This window comes from Syngnathus floridae, chromosome 5 (genome assembly GCF_059516105.1).
Source record: "Syngnathus floridae isolate MCC-2025c chromosome 5, RoL_Sflo_1.0, whole genome shotgun sequence".
NCBI classification, from domain to species: Eukaryota; Metazoa; Chordata; class Actinopteri; order Syngnathiformes; family Syngnathidae; genus Syngnathus; species Syngnathus floridae.
In genome coordinates this window covers 4,363,430-4,383,080 of record NC_142417.1, presented here as the reverse complement: position 1 = coordinate 4,383,080, position 19,651 = coordinate 4,363,430, and the positions used below count along the sequence as shown (strand labels likewise).

Here is a 19,651-nt window from a genome sequence, read left to right as displayed (position 1 = left end):
AGCAAAGCAACGAGCATCAAAGAGGATCGATCACTTGTTCTGGCCAAAACACCCGGTTCACTGAGTTCTACGTTGTCTTTACGTAAGCAGGCTCGGTTTACGGTAGTCAACTATCTTTGATGTTCATAAAGACACATAGATTGGCTCAATCGTCTTTGAGATCTTTAAAAACATGTAAATTCGGCTGCCTCTGATATCTACAAAAACACATTTACTATTTGGTCATTGAAGATGATAAATTATCCAGTGTTTATGAAACATTCCGTTTGTTTAAAAAAAAAAAAACCCTACAGTGACTGACGAAATTTTCTCTGATGTGTCCAAACTGTGTGTTGAGTTCGTTGATGACTACTGTGGAATGTGAGATGAAAGACTCCAGTTGCCCTCTGGTGACCCCGTGCAGAATAAGTGGTGCAGAAAATGTCTGCCTAGATGAGATACTTTTCAAACTGTCAGCGTGTCCCAGAATGCCCGTTGAGAGACGAGCTCGTCCTGGCCGGTCCGTTAATGCATTCGACTGCCATAGCAACTTTGATGTACAGTAGTTACATTTATAATTAAAACACAATAATATATATACAATTAGATAGCTTTGGATTCTGCTTCATAAAAAATAAAATAACGAAAACTACCTTGATCACATACCGTTAAAAACATTAACCCCCCCCCCCACACACGCACACACATTTCTTGACTTAAATTTACATTTGATCTAAATTTCTCCTCACCGTGGCATGGTCCAGGCCGGCATATGCGCACGTTCTCGGGCTTGTCTCCGCCGCAATGGTCTCCAATTCGGCAGGTGACCAGTCGCCTCTCCGTGCCCTCGCCGCAAGTGACGGAGCACTGCGCAACAAGTGGAGATTTGCGATTCGTCGGTCTCCATAACCCAGAAAATGATCTTTGTTATAACGCCCTTACATGTTGAGGTGGGTATCCTCAAAACATAAAAACTCACCTCTTAGGGTAAAAAAAATGGCTTTTGAGATTTCCTTTGCTTTGGCATCGTGCCAACATGTGATGATGAAACCATAAAAAAAATTTTTTGGCTTGAAAAACTGACAGAAACACAAACACCAAATCCTGTGATGCCTCAAATTAAAGGCTTTCACTCTGGATAATTAATTTGTTAATTTGTTTGCATCTTTCCTACTCTTAATCCCAATAAAAACATTTTCCATGTGTGACAGCCTGTCGTCTTAGTTTTCCGAATGTTTGAAGATTACAAGCTGTGAGCTGTAACTTTTGGAGATGAGCCACACATCGCCTGAGAGCCAAAGTGACGCTGCCAAATTAGCAAAGAATATCAGGCAAGTATTAGATTGACAAATATCAAACGCATGAAATCACTTCTTGAATGCAATGATAAGAAATCATTGAAAGGACTAAAATCCCTTTTACCTCGGACCAGGCTCCCGTCCTCCAGTGCGAGGGGCAGGCCAGACGGTTGCAGGGCCTGCGAGTGTCGGGGCGGTCGCCGCTGCAGTACTTGCTGTGCACCGAGCGGTTGGCGGCGTCGTGCAGCAGCTGGACGCAGCGCACCGTGCGCACCTGGAAGCCCAGGCTGCCGCACGTGCGCGTGCAATGTTCCCATTCGTCCGAGATCCACCTGCAAAAAAATGGGGAGGCTCACGCGGGACACTTACCTTAGTTTATGTTAGCTTAGCTTATTTTAGCATAGTTTATCTTAGTTTAGCTCATCTTTTATCATAGCTTATTTTAGTTATCTTATTTTACCTTGGATTATTTAAAACCAGTTTATTTTCATTCAGATGCAAGTCCGGCCTTTACCTTGAACTTGCTCGTGTATAATTTTCATTTTGCTCCTTGACACACACATACGCCGTGTCAATGTATTTATAATTACCACATGTCAAATTCAAATACATAGCTCAAATTTATGGCCTCAATAAGAGCTTTCCAGAGAATTAATTAGTCAATATGACCTTATGTGATGACATAATGTGTCTTTCTGCAATTTATTATAAACCAAGTCGAGTCATCAAATAAAGGCCTTGATGAGGGCTCGGCACAATTGCAATTAATTGATGTGAAATAAAAATAAAAATAATAAAACACACTCACTGGGGTTGCGTGCAGTCCTGCAGGTTGCACATGCGTCTTATGGGTTTGGGCTTTTTGCCGACGTCACAGTAGCCCCTGTGGATCATCTTGGTGTCGCCTTTCTTCCGGCAGCCGTACTTGGTGTATTGGTAGCCTCAAGTAATGAAGAAAAACCAAATGTTCAACTATTAAGTCAAATTCATTACATCCATGCTGTGTGAAGTGCAAATGAACGATGCTAGCATATTGTCTTTCAAATGCGTTCTTTACCTCCGGCGCAAGGCTTCGAGCAAGGAGACCAGCTCTTGAGAGCCCACTCGTACGTGTCCTCCTGGATCACGTTGTTGTTGTTGACGGGCACCGAGTCTTCGTGGATAATGTATTTGTACATCAGAGTGGAGCGCGTGTCGTTTTCTTTGGGTATGATCTGGCACACGGGAAGAGAATATTAGTTGACAGTAGATTTCTCACGTATATCCAAGAAAGCCTATATTCAATTGTTTGTGTCGTCTTCTTTGTGTCGAATGTTTGTCGAGCAATTAATTACTGACTAAATACAGAGGGGGCTCAGCTTTGGTAATTAATTTGTTTTGAGTCACGGTCACTGGATCTTGCTTTATAGCCAAGCAGTCTTACTTTGCAATTACAGATATTAACAAATTAGTTTTCTTTGCAGTTATCAAGCAAATTATCCTGTGCTAGTTCTCTTTGTCACGTTCAAATAGAAGCGTCGCGCCAATGAGTGTAATTAAGCAGCATTCAATATTCTATTAAAGCATCTCTTTTGAAACTAGCATCATTTGTAATATTGAGTGACAAGTGCTTTTTCATTCAAACAAATGTACCTTTGAAAAGCGATATTTGGGATGTAAAAGGACGTCTTTTGAATTCACAAGGCTGATGTGGAGTCGGATGGATTAAAATGAATTTAAAACGCAACAATGACAAGCTGCTTATTGCACCTCTCTATTTCTATATACCAAAGTTGGATTTTCTTTTTGGGTGCGTCTACTTATGATACATACCTAGGAAATTTCTGGGAGATTCCAATTAATTTGTCATTAATGTTCTTCTCATTCATTTAGTAAATGACTTTTTGAATTTATTTCAGGGCAGGACCAATAAATGCTTTTCAGTTAGATGCGTTTACACTCCTGTCATACAACAGACTTGAAGTCATGGCTCAGAATTCATTCACGTGTTTTGTTAATATTTTTATTTGGTGCTGTGCTGTGACCTTTTGATTTATAAAGTTCGGGAATCGCTGGAATATAGTTTGACTTTTTTTTTTTTTTTTTACATTCTACAAGATGAATTCACATTAAACATGTGAAGACCTTATATTATGCACTCGTCGTGCACTGCGCTCCTGCGGGGTCCCACAAGGGTCTGTACTGGGACCCTATCAGGTTCCCATGCTAATCCAGACATGAAACCGACATGAAATATTAAAGCCATAGTCACTTGGCAACATGACATTTGTCTATCTGCAAAAATGTTGTCATTGTGTGCACAAGAACATATGCAGTACATTTAAGTTATCAAGTACGATGTGTGAAAAATATTTGGTGATTGGCGCATTTGCAGACTGGATTCAATTGAACAAATTTGACAGAACGATAGCTGTAATTTCGACAGGGAAATTACGTCTCGTCTCATCTTGATTGCTTATTGAAAAGTGCGCTGCTGAAATCAGTGTTGATATGAGGGAAAGATTGATGCCCATAATGTTTTTTTAAATGAAGTTTGTTTCCGTTACGCGGAAACCTTTTATTTCCAAATATGCTCAATTTTTTTTTTTTTAATCTGTTCCCACGTTTGTGTTTATATATTACTACGTGCTCTTCCCTTGGAGTTTTCAAAAAACATCTCCAATTTTCAATTCAGAGCGGAGCCGCTGCTCCCTTGTGTCGAGACGACCCAGACGAGGTGGCATCCGATTGGAATGCCCCTTTCGGGTTACTCTTTTATGAATTGCTGATTTTCACCGTCCACTTTGCTCTTATCGGTGAACTTTGAAAGCGCCGGTTTTATAAAATCTAAGCTCGTCGAGGTTACAGAACATTGCTGCAAAAAAAGGAAGCGCTCGCAGCAGAGGGACCCCGGGACTGGCTTTACGTGTTCTGATCCAGCCACATCAAATTTGTGTCCACGGTGTGTAGACTCACAAATTTTTTTTTTTCGAAGTGTCTCCTTGACAGACACGCATAGACGTAACAAATTCCTTCTTACCAGAACCACCACAGGGTCGTGCAGGGGTCCGTCGGTGTGTAGCGTTTCCACGTCTTCCTCGATGTTGTAGTGCCACTCCACGCCCAAATCGATGAAGGTCCTGGACTTGAGCTCCTCTCCTTTGCCGTTGAGGATGTAGTGGCCCGTTGCCTGGTTCTTGATTGCTGCAATTGGCCGTTTTGTTAGGAATCAATGAGAAGCGGCGCCACCAAGAGTGTGGATTTTGCTGCTTGCGACACAGTGATTGCAAAGTAACGCCAAACACATACGGAGCCAGAGGCTGGATTTAATTTGCCGCTTCAATTTGAGGTGCAAACAAGACCGTTGAAGCAATTTTTTATCAGCATTACTGGAGGGCAAATAGCACCGTACAGTTTTTAACCAGTGATGTCTGCCATCTAGTGGTGAATGCTGATATTACAATTTCAAACTACACAGGGGGAGGTAGGGATGGCGCATATAAATAGTAAAAATCCAAATATAAATAACACGGCCATTTTAAATGAATGGGGGGGGGGAAGTATTTTATACAAATTTGATTATTTAAAAAAAAAAAATCACAACAGATAAACTTCCAATACTTCGACTATTTCCAAGCTTCTTGTAGCGTCTATCAATGTCGACGGTAAGACCGCCTCAAGGCTGCGCTAATATGTAATTTGATATTCCGTGAAAGCCCAACACCAAAGAGTGGCACAAACAATCATCTGCCGCAGCACCGCATTTTAATGGAGACAATTTTCTTCGGAAATAACAAAACTGTGAAGGCTCTGGACACATGCGAGCTGTCATCACTCCCCTGCCGACACGGAAGCGACAAGACGCAAGGGACGCTTTGGCTTTTCAACAGCAACTTAGTTTGAATTTCTTTTTTACATTCTCCGTCTGCATGCAGCAACATTTCACAACCAAACTTCCAAAACCTGAATTCACCCAAAAATCTCCTTACAATCACTGCAGTTTGAAAATTCCTTTCTCGTCCACTGCCATTTTGATTTGAATTCGATCAATCGGTCAGATCTTCTCGAATCTACTCAACGTAAACGCGGTGGAGCTATTTGTCCGCGGCTATTCAAAGCCATAGAGTGTCTTTAATCGCATGAATGATCCATAATGCATGCACGGTGGAGTGCCAAGAAATAAATTATGCAAGGCTTCATGCAGAATGGATGAATGTTTTTCATATGTATATACGTTACGATTAGCATCGTAACTGCAACAAGGGAGACGACGTCCGTTAGCCGCCGCCCGGTCGCGTAGCGATGTCACACTTACCAAGAATTTGAGGGGAGGCCTCATGTTCTTGGATGATGACATGTCTAGCTCCAGGAGGAATGAGAAACATCTTAAGGTAGCCTTTGGCGCCCCAAGAAAAAAAAAAGGGAAGAAACAAAAGGAGAAACAGACAGAAGACGCGTAAGATAAGCAGAAAGGACGCAGGGTTTGCAAGGGTGGACATCCCGCACGCTTGGCTCTACAAAGCAGCCCGAGAACGAGAATTTCATTAAAAAAGGTTTTCATTCACACGTATGAACGCTTGGAATACCAAAGGAGGTCTTTGTTACCTCTGCCAAGGCGATTTGGTTTGTTTGGCAAGCTCAATGTGGACTGTGAGGAAGCTCCTCTTATTTTTTGAATGTGGATTATTTCTCGTGGTTTGGTTTATTTTAATTCCACTGCTTTGTTTATGTTTTTTTTTTTTTAAATTTATAAAAGCTAGCAGAAATTGTGAACATTTGAAATTTTTGGGGCTTTACATTTTGTTCAAGGCATTCCTTGTGAAAGGATTCCTATCGCTTTCCAGAATTTGGAGGTGAAAAATGTTTTAGCCTTGGCAGATATTCAGTTGCTGTGCGAATGAAAACCAAACAACAACCTGAGCAAAAAAAAAAAACATCAACGTGTTTAGTAGACTAGTGGGCAGCAAAGTCTGGCAGGGATGTCCACCGCTCTTACAAACCTCCCGTGACTCACCGATGACATTTCTAAACTCTTCGCTCTCATTTAAAAAGACATTGCGAGCTCCTTTGGGTAACGAGAAGGCTCCTCTGGTTTTCCCTTTTGGAACGAAACAAAGCCGTTAGTTTGTTTGCAGGCGTCGGATCGGATCACATGGGATCAGATCAGCAAAGCAAGTGGGACTTCACGCTGGATGCGACTGGAATTTAGTTTGAGGGCGGAAGGGCACGAGAACCCTGTGGGGGGCTGTAATTGCTTGACCCCCGCGACATTGGTGGAAGGGGGTCACACGACAGGGACGGCGTGAAGCTCCGAGAGGCTATTACGGATGCGGCTGGCTTCGGTGAGGTTACGACAGGTGGCACGGCTGCAGGGACAACATGGCCTGCAATCCTACTTTGGATCCAGCTGCGGGGGCGGGAAGGGGGGGGGGGGGGGGGGGTGGTGAGTTGTGAGGTGGGTTTCATTTAAAAAAAACACACACACACATCCAGGGTGAATATCCAGTTTAAATTGAAATCCAGTGGAACCATCAAAGTCGTTTGTTGCAGTCAAAAAACTTTTACGAAGGGAGACTTTTCTTATTTTAAAAATAAAATCAATTTGAGTGAACCTGAGCGAATTTCATGACTCAGCATTTGCCAAGAGGCTGGTTCATTTTGAAACCTCAATGATTTGGCACCATCTTGTGGCATCTTTGTCTAAAGGAACCATGCTGGAATGAATTGAGGGGCTTCAAAAGCGGTATCGGTACTCAGTGTCGGTGAGTAACGACGATCAGTCCGGGAAAGAAGTGTTATCAAAGCTCCATACGTAGAGGCCATCTTGTGGCATTGTGCCAAGGAATGATGTTGAAGTACGTTAAGGAGCTTCCTTTAGACAAAAGTAGTGCTTTGCCACCATCTTTGGGTGTTAGACTTTGGAGATTCCACTGTAATTTCTTCACAAAATGGCCGACACCATCGCACTAGATTGCCTGTAAAGGTCTGCCGGGGATGTCTACGGGATGCTGTACACACACGCACACACACAGAGGCTTAAGTTAGCGTGGCACCGGAAATAATCACATGACGTGGACAAACGTGTATTGACCACAAGGCTACGTGGATCATTATTAGCAGCAGAAAGTAGCAACAAAGGTAAGTGTTAGCGGTCTGCGCTACAATCTGGACGGCTACAACGATGGATACTTGCACAGTGTGTTTTCCAACAAATGGCTTTCTTTTTGGGCTCTCTTGTTTAACGCTTTCCCTGTTAAAAGATGTTAGATGATATCAAGAATGAATCATTTCATGATCAAAAAAAAAAAAAAAAAATGAAAGAGGGAGGTCTTTGACCCAATGATATTAACTGTGCCATCGTGTCGTCATCCAATTTTGGAGTATATTGATTTTTGGTGTGGAATTATTTGGGTGAAAAACTTTTAAAACATGCAGTTGGATGACAAGTCGCAACTTTAAATTGTTTTATATTTGAGTAACATGTTTTCTTTTCTGGGAAAAAAAATCCCTTCATTTCTAGGACTCAGTTTCTTTCTATTATGTATCGTGAATGCCTGACGAGATGAGTCATCACATGGCAGACATTTTTAAAATGGCCGAAAATACCTTTTCTTTGACTGCGATTTCTATTGCGCAAGCTGATGTATAACGTTAACTATTTCACCGATACAAAGTCTTAATGTCATGCGCTGAGCTCAAAATGAAGGAGGGCAAACTCCAGGTATTAAAAATATTTTTGGAGACTTTGGTGGTGGGTGTCACATAGTGTGCCTGGCGAGAGGAGATAACCTGAGAGAAGACACTTCAATTAAAACCAAAGCATAGAAGTCAGTGTATAATGGGATTTTGTTTACAAAAAAAAAAAATAAAGGAAGTGGGAATTAATTACGTCTTCAGTAATTAACAAGCTTCTTATTCCTGACGATTTTGACAGCCGAGTCGCTTCGTTTATCGGCTGCCAACATTCGGATTCATAACACACCCAAACTTACTCACCCTTTTGAAAACGCCTGACAGACACAGAACGGGGAAAAAAAAAAGAGCGCACACTTGGTGCAATTTTATGTTTGTGTGTAAAAAAAAAAAGTTAGCTGTTAGTGCAGGCGTGGCAGGAGAGAAACCAAAAATCCGATTCTATTCACGACGAGCCGGAAAATACATTGACGGTGAAAATGAGGTGTGTTTTTTTTTTCCCGGCATTCCCTCGGCGGCTTACCGGCTTTCTTGGGAGTCCGGGTGAAGGTTCCTTTGACGGTGCGACAGTGGGAGTTGTCTCCTCCGCAAACGCCGCACTTGTCCTCAACTTTGTTAGAGCCGATTTCACGGTCGCAGCCGACTTTCTAAAGATTGAAGTATATTGTTGAATGATGAGGAAGAAAAAAAAGATTTGTGGTCACAGGTCTTACCACACACTCGCCGCGGATGCAGACACTGTAGGCGTCCTTGTAGGAGCATCGCGTACCATCATGCACCAGCTGCTTCATGTAGGCCACGTCGCCCGTTTCCTTGGACTGGCAGTACAAATGGCATCTCTTGTTGGCTACAAGAATCAAGGCCAGAACGATTAGTCGACATGTTTTCAATTTGGAAGAAATTTCTAATTATTGCGTTCATGGTGTCTCGCTGGCTGATTGCATTCAATCAAGTATTTTTTGGTCACAATGATTATTTCTTGTCGTGTTTATTTCTCTTGGGCAAAATAAAGGTTGTCAAGAATAACGAGCGAGGAATAATTGGACCTGTCCAGCAAATTGACTTTTTTTTTTTCTCTTGTGGATTATTTTTTACTTAAAACACTTATTTTTTTATCATGTGGATTCTTTCTAGTTGTTTATTTTTTCCTGGGAGAGGTATCAATTATGATCAACTGCAAAAAGGGGACAATCACAATTCCGTAATTCATCAATGGCGTTTTTCTCTGATGTTTATTTCTATTGTGCAGAGAGACACTTACCCAAGAGCCCTTTTCTTGTCCAACACATGCAAATGTGACATTTTCTGCGCCTTTGGGGCGGCAGTTGGCAGTGTCACCACACCTTGACGAAAGGGCGCCTTGACCCCGACTCGCCCCCTCCCTCCCCCACTGGGAACCCAGCGAGCGATGCATCAGCGGCAGTGGCGGCCCGACTCACCGTCGGGATGCTCGTAGGGCATCCAATGGTGCTTGGCACTTTGGAACTCAAAGTGGGAGTTGCGGAGTTGACACTGTTGTGCTCGGAAGTCCTCAAAATGCTTAGGGCAGTCGTCCGTGTTGCACAGCTGGTACTCAAAGTTGACCCCTGGGCAGTCCTGGCCGCCATTGAGGGGACTTTCGGCGGGGAAAGAAGGGACATTTGATAGTTAGCTTGTGGCTATCGTCATCGAACGTTAGCTCTCTCCCGTCTAAGAATAGAGAAGGCAGATTTAACCTTAAAGTTATGCTAATACGCGAGGCGACCTTCTGGCTACCTTGCTTTTAGTGGACACCTTTGTTCCATTCCGAGGCTTCAATATAGGAGTGCACTTAATCACAGTCTTTTCACTGCAAATATTCTCCTCCCATTATACCATAATCTTTATTTTAAGCATATGTCACAATGAATTATTCAACTTTTTCTTGACAGTCTTTTCTTTTTGAATATTCAGTAGCACTAATATCAGTATTGAAATCTATGACTAATATTGAAATATTTCAGGATAAAACATATGCAAGGATGTAAATATTAGATCTAATAATTCAATTGATATATTCATGGTGCAAGAATATACATTATAGAGAGCTTACATATTTTTGAATGCTTGATATAGCAATTCATGATTATAAATGATTTTCATGACGTTTAACTTAAATGCAAGAACATTTTTTAAAAAAGAAAAGACTGCTAGTGCCAGAAGAAAGCCAAGTCACATTTGTATAATATTTAGAATATTTATGGCAACTAGCATTTTAGCCTACAGCGACGATTTGTGGATTTTTATAAAGTGATTTGTCACCTTTCCTAATTAAATTTAAATGGTAAATGGACTGAACTTATACAGCACTTTATCGACAGTTCGCCAAATGGCGCTTCGCAAAACAAGAATGGAAAAAAAAAAGAGACAAATGTCAGCGTGTAATAGTTACGTGGGTTGGTTGCACTGTCGGGTCCGGAGGCGGACGCCGGTCCCGCAGGAGCGCGAGCAGGAGCCATGTTTACCCCACGGGCCCCAGGCGCCGTCTTGCTTCACCTGGCTGGGATTCTTCCACATGCAGTGACCCTTGTAGCACCACTAGAGGGCGCACGACACAGAACACAGAAAACGCTTCAGCATTGGGAGACGCTGCTGTTTTGGTTAGCAAAAGCCCAGATGGAAATGTTTTAAACAAAGAAGACATCTATTTGCAGGAATTGTTTGTTATAATTTTGAAATAATGTTTCAAAATGTTTGAAATAATGCAAGTTGGTCAGTAAATCTCAACTGGGACCGGCATTTAATGGCTTGATATGAGATAGACCTACTTTGCCAGGAGCACATTCGGTTCCATCGAGGGGCGGGCCTTTCTTGGTCTTGCAGAAGTAAGGGTTGTCGGGGTGACTGCACCACAGCTGCTTGCACGGGTCGAACGTGCGGAACTGAAAGAGATGCGATCAAAGTTTTTTTTTTCATTTTGTGTTCATTTGAGAGGCCTTAAAATGAAGCGAGCTTCGGATAAATGGAGGAGAGCGGACATATCGCGGCGGCCCGGGTGTCACTGAGCGTTTCGTCGAAGCAGGAGTGGATTTGAAGAGGCTCATCAGTAACCTCGGTGGAAGAGGATTAGAGGACATCATGAGGTGAGCAGGGCGGGAGGGGAGAGAAAAAAAAAAAAAAACACTCGGAAATGTTGCCGCAGACAACCGAGTGCTTACTTTGTATTTCATCTCAGGGAACAGCGAAATGGCGTCACATGACCTGTCAAGCGTGTAATGGAAGGGAGGGGACTGCTTCAAGTAGATATTACGTTGCAGAGGATTGTGCTTCGCAGAGATAAATATTGTTTATATGACTGCAATTATCACCCGACAACGTAGCTGCAGGCAATGATTGCTGACCACAATGGGAAATAAAACAGATGTTTATAAAGTGGACCCCGCCATCATGGACGAATATAAATACAATCACGTCATAGTACAGCTTGGACTGGTTGCTAAACAAAAAATACCCCCCCAAAAAATACAACAATAAAAGATATATTTTATGCACGCCAGCATTTTTTGCTTTCGTGATGCCTTCTCGTACATCTTAAACAATCCTTCAATAAAATACCAGCAACAAAAATGTGCTTTTGATGTCAAAACAATATATTTACAGCAAATCACCAGTGTAACAATTTGACAAAATGTACAAACGATTTGCATGCTACTCAGAAGTAGTTGTAATTATTCAATTAATTGCTTGTGTGCAAGTAAGTACACGACAAAGTCAATTGAGGGGTGCGAGTCCACGGCACCGGATCGCTCTGCCTGGTGGGCCTTGGTGGCCTCTGCGGTGTCTGGCGAGGAAAGGAGGCGTGCGGAAGAGGAGTGGCAAAGTAAAAGAGCAAACGTCGCCTCACGGCCCCATTTACCTCCAGTCATGCACTGCCCTCATTGCAGCAGACTTCTCAGGGCCAGGATTAAATATAAGTTTGATTCAAATGCCAATTTTTCTTATTTAATGTAGGTTCTTTGTATATTGTTAGGATAAATCATTTCAATGCAATACTCAAATACATGGCTCTTTAATCTTACATTTAATTTTAAATGCCATTTTATTCCATTTCATTAGGATATGCTATTTGCTATCGAGCAGCCGGGCCATCCTTTCCCCGAGTGAACTCTTCCATTGCAATCATCACATTTTGTTCACGCACACTGAAGAACAAAATAAACAAGACCCCTAACAACACGCTCTCTTCAATAGGACTTGAAATGAACAACTAATTGCCAGGCGAGACTCACGCGATCAGAGTGAAGTGCACAAACAAACACAGTCAAAGCTCACCGGGGGCATTTGGGCTAACTCACCGAGGTGCAGATCTTGTAGCCTACGCCAAAGTCGAAGCGGCACTGCTCGTCCATGGAATAGTTGATGCCGGGCAGCTCGGGGAGCTGCGGCCAGTCGTGCTTGAAGGGGTCGTCCAGCAGGCAGTCGTACGTGCTGGTGAGGAGACAAAAGGTTCACTCGTGTAGGTCTCATGAATGTAAACCGTGAACATAGCGCTCAACCCACTGGGAGCCAAATGCAAAATGTCAAGATATGTCTGCTCATACACAAAGTCTACACACCCTACTCCAATTTCAGGTTTGAATCATTTCAAATAAAAAAATAACAACTGAGATACGTAATGCAGACTAGTCTCACTACAGACAGATTATTGCCAAGTAACGTCCAAAAAAATTATTATTCATATACAATCTATCGGCAGACCTGGCCTATTGAGTGATAAGCAATTAGTCAGTTGGCTGGCCGCTAACTAGCTAAACGGTTAGCCACTAGTCTATGAGTGTCAAAGTGGTTAAGAATTTGCATGTTTCACTATTTGTGTTGAAATATCCATTGCTTAAAGGGATATAAAACCATGACTACTGATGTTAACCGTTAGCATGTCAATAGCCTTTTCCGCTACACGTTAGCATGAAGCTAGTGAGGGCTGTTCTTATGACACAACCGTTTAGTTGTTTCAAAGCGACGTGTAATTCTCTTTGTTTGAACATCTTAAGACATTTCATTAAAAGTTTGGAAGAAAGAAAAATTGTAGTTCTGTCTATTCAATGTGACCTTTGCGGTCCTTGGATTAACGTCTCGAACCGACGTCTGCGTTTGTGTGTCTGCGGTATGACTCGGGCAGATTGCGGCGGCATTAAAAGCCCATCTGGCTGGTTCATTCCTTCGTGTCACAGTTGACTTGAAAATTCTAACCTGGCACGTGTGAAATTGGATGGAAAGACGCAAGACGTGTGCTCTTGCCGACAGAGCACGACAGCGTCGTTCCCGCACTTGTAAGCCTTCTCATTGAGTCGATACACGTGCACGTCGCCGAGCACCGGGGCCTGATTGTTTTACGGCCGGATGGAGATCTGAACGCGGGATGTACGTTTGCATCAATCACTGCCACGCTTGAGCTGCAGCTTTTTTTTTTTTTTCCCCCAATGGCTGCCGCATGCCTCTATTAATCTGTCCGTTCAGAGCTAAGTGGCCCTCTGTCATTTCTCATCCTTGCAAAAAATGGAAACGCTCATCTGTTCGTTCACATAAAAAAAAAAAAGGCAAACACTTGCCTGACCATTCATAAAGGCGACAAACAAAAACACACCTGTTCATCTGCACATTTACAAATGTGAATGTAACTTTTTTTCCTTCATGGCAAAAAAACAACAAATTGATGAGTTGTCGCCTTTCTAATTTGTATTTACAAAACATGAAAGTTTTTGCCCTGCCACTCGCAATTCACATACGCTCCACTGATGCAAACCAAATCGAAGCTAAAGTCTCCAAAAGTGAACTTCCTGTTGTTTGAAGTGCAGTGAGACATCTTCAGAAGAAAAAAAACCAAAAAACAAGTCTGTCAGTGAAAGCGGGTTCAGGCAAACTTATTTAACTTTGATTGGATTTGACGGAGGCTTCGGGATGAGGAGCGTCATCACGACAGCACCCTTTTGCAGAAATCCATGAAATATAATTGACAGTTTGCAAAAAAAAACTGACTCAGAATGGGGGACAAACAAAAAAAAAATCTCAAATAGAGACAGAATAATTGCCGGAGCGATTGTCAGGAAGGAAAAGCAACAAGGCTTGACATACTGGATGTATCGCTTGAGTTCTTGCCCGCTGCACATTGACCAATGGTAGCGGTGGAAAGCCGCCTGGACCAGAGGAGCCATCACGCTGCCCATCGTTGTCTCATCCCCGCAACGGTTACCTTGGCCGTCGTGCTCCATGCCCAACCTGCGCACACACACACATACACACACACCATTTGGTTGGTACACCGCATTTCCTTCCAACTCGGTATTCTCATTACAGTCCTCTGTCGCACACCTCACAATTTTCCAAAACATCTCTGACAGACTTGAGGTTGTTCAATTTTCTTATTATTGACGTTTGGAGGAAAACAACATTCCCCCATCTTTGAACACAAACACATTTCATAATAACTTTTGGCCAAGTGTTGTGTGCAATCTGCTTCGGGGACAGCAGAGAAAAAGATAATGAAGACTCATACAATTGATCTGTTCCAGAAGCGTTCTCAGAAATGGCAACAAATGAAACCAATGAAAGTTATGCCTCGAAAAAGCTCATATGGACGCGCTCGTTCTGCATCGTTGGTCAGCACAGCCGAAAGCGCATCTCGAGGCCGCACCGGAGTTCATTCACGGAGCGTCGAGAGGTTTGGGAAATGCAAAGTGCGGTCAAGCTTGAAGCGCTCGCCCGACAGCCCGATAAATAACCCCGGAATGATTTTTTTTTTGCCAACAGATAAATGACTCTCTGTGGACAATACGGATAATTCTTAACGAACCTTTCGGTGTTCAAATAATAAATAATAATAAACATTTTACAACTTTCACGGACGTTTTCTTCAGTGTCGAAAGCGGAGCAATTATTTTTTCATGGCACCTCGGCGTAAATGATCTTCCTTCAACCCTATTTGTCATATTTAACCGGGAACAACTCGACAAAAGTATGAAATATTAACGCGGCAAGAAGCAGTTAATAAGCCCTCGCAATCTTCTTTTAATGATTAACCTAAAAAAAAAAAAAAATTGCCCATCTAAATTAAGTGAAAGGCAGAAAAGAAACCCATTTGTTTTGTATCCACGCTTCCCACTGGAGATTATTATTAGGGAAAATTGTGTGTCTGGAATTTGGCCAAAGAGATGACAAAATGGCTGACTCCCTGCTTAATTTCAAGAATAGTGTTGTGAGAATTTCCCATGCGTTACAATGAACATATCGGCCTAATTTTGTGTTAAAAAAAAAAAAATATATGCCTTGCTGATCAATTGTTAGCGTATGCCGCTCGGAAACCAAAATGGCCGACACCTTGTCCATTTCGGTGCGTGGGTAATTGAAACTTTATGATAAACTCGTCCTGTGGAAATTGCCATCTTTTGGAAAGAATAAAAGCTCTTGGAAATAAATGTATGCAGATGCTATTAGTCAAGTGCACTTTTATGGGCTTCTCCAGAAGTGCAAACAGCAATTGAGGGTGATGACCAGGCCCCTCCGCTTGCTATCATAAAACAAGTAATAATGGCTTAGCTTCACGAGTGTTGTTTGCAGTCAGGAGTGGCAATTGTGCCCTCGGGTCCCAGAAGGGTGGCGTGAAAAGGGCTCACAAGTGGCCCTGGCTCTTGCTCCACATATACAAGGACCCCAAAAAGAAAACAACAATGGCTCTCATTTGCTAATATATTAAATGAGAAGAAATGTTCTTACTCTGCATACACCTTGAGCCTACTTCCAAAAGTTCTGGTCCACAATTGTATGGGTTGTGCTCTCGTAGATTAAGATATACCGAACAGATTGGAGCGAGCTAACGGTTGCGGCTAAGTAGCGGCCATGTTTTAGCTTAGCATCAACATGCTAATTTTGGTACAGTAGTTTTATTTTCTTGTCAAGGCCTTTCCTAATGGCATTTAATCGGAATGGAGGCGTGGTAATATAACAAATTTTGTTTTATAGTGTTTTATAATCATTTTGTACTGTACAGAGAATGTTTAGGTCATGAAAAAAAAAGTATGTCAATTTAACGCACAATCAACTATAATCGACGACCATTCCTGCAATAGTTGGTTAAATCAAGGCTTCACTGGATATAATTATACAAGCTTAGATATTTTATCTGGTGTAATTCAACTACTCAGCCCCCATATCCAAGAATTTTCATGCAAGATAAATATAAATATCCGACCCAACCCATCATTTCTTCGTATTGTGTATGCCCAGTAAGAGTCGTGCCGGAACTTCTTTCTATTCTTTTTACAAGCGGCACATAACACCACTCTGGGCCGCATGAGTCCCCACTGTGAAGTTGAAAATTTCGACATCCCCGTCGAGGGATAAAAAAAAAAGATAAAACAAATTTGTCCATTAAACAAACATATGTTCAGCTGTACCGCCGCAGATAGCATTTGGGTTTACAAAATTCATCCGATCATCGCTGTAGCCATTTTGTCTCTCGCTCCAAAATGTGTTAGCGGATAAATCCAAAAATCTATTGGCTGTTTTTATTTTGCCTCCAGCTGGTGAGGTTTGGCTCCAGGCTGTGAGAGTTGTAAGAACCCAGCAGATTCCACAAAGTTGGCTCATTAAATCTCAATGCTTGGCTGCACTTGGCGGTTTGTCTTCTCAGCAGCGATGTGACTAAATCACATATTGCGACTATCAAGTAAGACTCAAGTCTCAAGTCTTAAACTGCAAGTCCCAAGTTACTGTGGCAAAAATCAAGCTAGTCAATTGCTTCCTAAATTTCAAACAAGTGGATTCACCTCATATAATTTTGGCTGGCATGGGTGCCCTATTTATTATTATTATTTTTTAACGGTTCCCAAACATCTCTTTGTAATGTCTAATACTTAATTTGTCTTCTCAATCAAAGACGCAAGACTTACACGTGACCCGTCTCGTGAGCCACTACGAAGGCGGAGGAGAAGCCATCTTCATGGTTGAGGGTGCAGCTCCGGACTGGGTGGCACATTCCGGTTACGGGAGCGTAACCTAAAAGAACAAGTTGGGAAAGATTAGAGGGGCAGAAGTTAAAAACACTGGCAGAGCTAAAGCGGGTGCCGCGAGGGCACTGCCCTCCCCCCATATACTTGGACCCCCGGGTGCTATATCCACAGGGTTAGGATTTTTTTTGTTTTTTTTTGAGTGTGTGTTTAATCATTACACGGTTGGACAGAGCGGACCAAAAAAAAAAAAGATGAATCTGTCAGTCGTGCCCGATAACAGGAGGTGACAAAAAGGGGTTCCACTTCCAGTGCGAGAAAGCCGATTTCCCAAGTGCCTTCACAGCTATAAGAAGTGGTGAAAACAGCCATTATCACCTGTGTGAAGTTTGAGAATGAAAGAAAGTGCTGGGCTTGAAATGGAAGGGGGGGGGGGGGGGGGGTATAGGGGGGCTCCACTGACTGACTGAGGTCTTTCAATGAGAACGGTTTTGATGCTTAGCGGTGGTCTTTTTCAAACATACAGTATGAAGTCTCTCATCAGCGGCCTTTGTGGAAGGGTGAGGGATAAAAAAATGACTGTGCAGAAATGATTGTGTCTCGAAGGTTTCTTTTATGAGCTCCGTGGCGATAATCTTGAACTGTAAATGATCTTTTGATATTTCCAATCCGACAGCAGCACTTGCGCTATATGTGCAATGCGTTACATTTGCATATTAAACGTTGGTTTTTATTGGCGGCAAAGAAAGAAAAAAACTTGAAAGGTTAAATTTAAAAGCATCTTAGTTAGCTCGCAGATTTTCTAGTTCAAATGGGAAAAATCTGCTCACCGTAAGTAGCGTACATGGAGTAGAGACGCAATTGCTAGCTAACGTGGCTAACTCGCGCAGCTCCTGTTTTGGTTTGTAAATTATTCAAATATTGACCTTGTGCTGTCTGCTTTCTTCAGACAGGTTTGTAATAATCCTTTTTTATGCATTTTTGAGAGGTGCCAGTGACATTTCTTTCATGTGAGCTAGCCTGAGGCTTTTGTACTCTTGAATTTTGATCAAGCAAACAATGCAGAGGCGTATGCGTGCGTCCCAGACGGTGATTCACTCTTATTCATGCGAGCTGGCGTAAAGAAGCTTCCCCATCCGCAGTCAGCTTTGGATCCCATGTGAAGTGTCAGCGGCTCTCCACTCCAAAGAGCCGTTTAAACGCTTTTCAAAAGCCGTTACAGCCCAAGTGCTCGTAACAGCAGGTGACTGACACGCGGGAAAACGACGCAGCCGATGAATGACGTATGTAAACAAACGCGTATCGTATCCGTTTGATTTATCAAGTGACAAGTAATTATCGTGCCAGGCCTAAAACTGACATCACGTATAATGACACCTTTTGTAAGAAGAGTCCACTCGGGCTTCGTAAACATAAAAACAAATGAGAAATGCTTTGCGCCTGTTTTCGAAGGCTATTTGATGGATTCAATTGGCTATTTTTTGACAGGACAAGCGTCTCCGACCGTTTCCATCATCCCGTTATTGTGGCCCGGGTTGTCGGACTTCTCGCTCGCTCAATTGCTTTGTTTGTTGAAATGATCCCATTCCAAAACATGTCACACTCAAAGACAAGCGACTAATAACGTGGCTCGCAGCGCGGCTCCTCATTTATCAATTGCTAACCCGAATCGGGAGATGTTCCGCCCTCCCAGATTCTCCGCCGAACGACGTGAGAATAATTTGGCTTTAGACGAGCTGACTCTACGTGAAGACATGAAGCTGATAATGTCTTGGCTACAAATGAAAGCGCAGGCCGCTCGCCCGCTGGGAGGATTATGGTCACATCGAATAGCTTTTTAACACCCTACGGCAAAAACGAGACTGGGGAGAATGGGCGAGTAATTAAATTCCCATTGTGGTCGTTCCAAAGTCAGTGCAAAGGGCTTCACGGGGTGAAAATACTGTATTGTGGAAGCAATTAATTTCTTTTCCCTTTGAGAAATCACACATGCCGCTGGAAGATGGAATGGCAGAGAGAGACGAACGACTCGAGAAGCTGCCGGCAGGTTCATTTTGTTAGCAAAATAATGGGGGGAAAAAAACGTAATCTTTTTCACAGCGAGTCCTTCAAATGAGGAATGCTGGAGTTCACCTGCTTTAAATCAAAATACTAGACATACTTTTCAGGGAAAGGTTTTGAGACTTCAGACTTGGGTCCTCACCTTGCATTCCCGTGGGACCGAAGCCTTGTCGAGTGAGGAAGATGGCGTGGTCGTGGTGCTCGGCGTGGTCAACGTCACCCTTCTGCTGGCCAAAAGCCCAGCGGCATACATTTTCCAAGCTGCGTGACGGGTTGCCTCTTTCGATGAGGCTGATGGACTGACGCAAAAGGCAGAGAAACATATTTCATGAAGATTGCATCGAGAAGGAACTCCAACACTGCCATCAACTGTTGGGACGGCAGAAGAGGAGGTGGACAGCGTTTGAGTTCTGTTGCTAACCAAAACAGCAGCAAAGCATGGAAACAGATTAATTCAACTCTTGTGTGAAAGACACTAAATCTAAATGTTCGTCAATGGGTTAAGAAAATCTCACCTTGGCATAGCCCAGCATGATCATCCTCACGAGGACCACGTTGATGTGGACCCCCAGGGACTCGTCATGGTAAATCTCATTTACCTAAGAAGTGTGGGGGGGAAGGGGGGGCACATGGTTATTAAATTGGTTTAAGACAAATCCCCCTTTTCACCCCGCCTAACCG

General features: G+C 42.8%; 1 protein-coding gene across 2 annotated transcripts in view; it reads right to left on the bottom strand.

Annotated features, from left to right (window-relative positions):
- The window catches only part of adamts3 (ADAM metallopeptidase with thrombospondin type 1 motif, 3), a 47,438-nt gene that overhangs the window by 2,756 nt on the left and 25,031 nt on the right, over window positions 1-19,651 (bottom strand). Inside the window, exons 6-22 of one of the 2 annotated variants that reach the window (XM_088376647.1) lie at window positions 19,486-19,569; window positions 19,113-19,269; window positions 16,853-16,958; window positions 14,040-14,183; window positions 12,263-12,395; window positions 10,736-10,849; window positions 10,360-10,505; window positions 9,389-9,564; window positions 8,663-8,796; window positions 8,473-8,596; window positions 6,271-6,354; window positions 5,572-5,652; window positions 4,297-4,460; window positions 2,335-2,491; window positions 2,086-2,218; window positions 1,402-1,609; window positions 729-846 (exon numbers count right to left, since the gene is read on the bottom strand). In XM_088376647.1, coding sequence (XP_088232773.1) covers window positions 729-846; window positions 1,402-1,609; window positions 2,086-2,218; window positions 2,335-2,491; window positions 4,297-4,460; window positions 5,572-5,652; window positions 6,271-6,354; window positions 8,473-8,596; window positions 8,663-8,796; window positions 9,389-9,564; window positions 10,360-10,505; window positions 10,736-10,849; window positions 12,263-12,395; window positions 14,040-14,183; window positions 16,853-16,958; window positions 19,113-19,269; window positions 19,486-19,569 — 2,263 coding nt within the window. The remainder of the gene's footprint in view (window positions 1-728; window positions 847-1,401; window positions 1,610-2,085; window positions 2,219-2,334; window positions 2,492-4,296; window positions 4,461-5,571; window positions 5,653-6,270; window positions 6,355-8,472; window positions 8,597-8,662; window positions 8,797-9,388; window positions 9,565-10,359; window positions 10,506-10,735; window positions 10,850-12,262; window positions 12,396-14,039; window positions 14,184-16,852; window positions 16,959-19,112; window positions 19,270-19,485; window positions 19,570-19,651) is intronic. The other variant, XM_088376648.1, reaches the window with a different exon arrangement.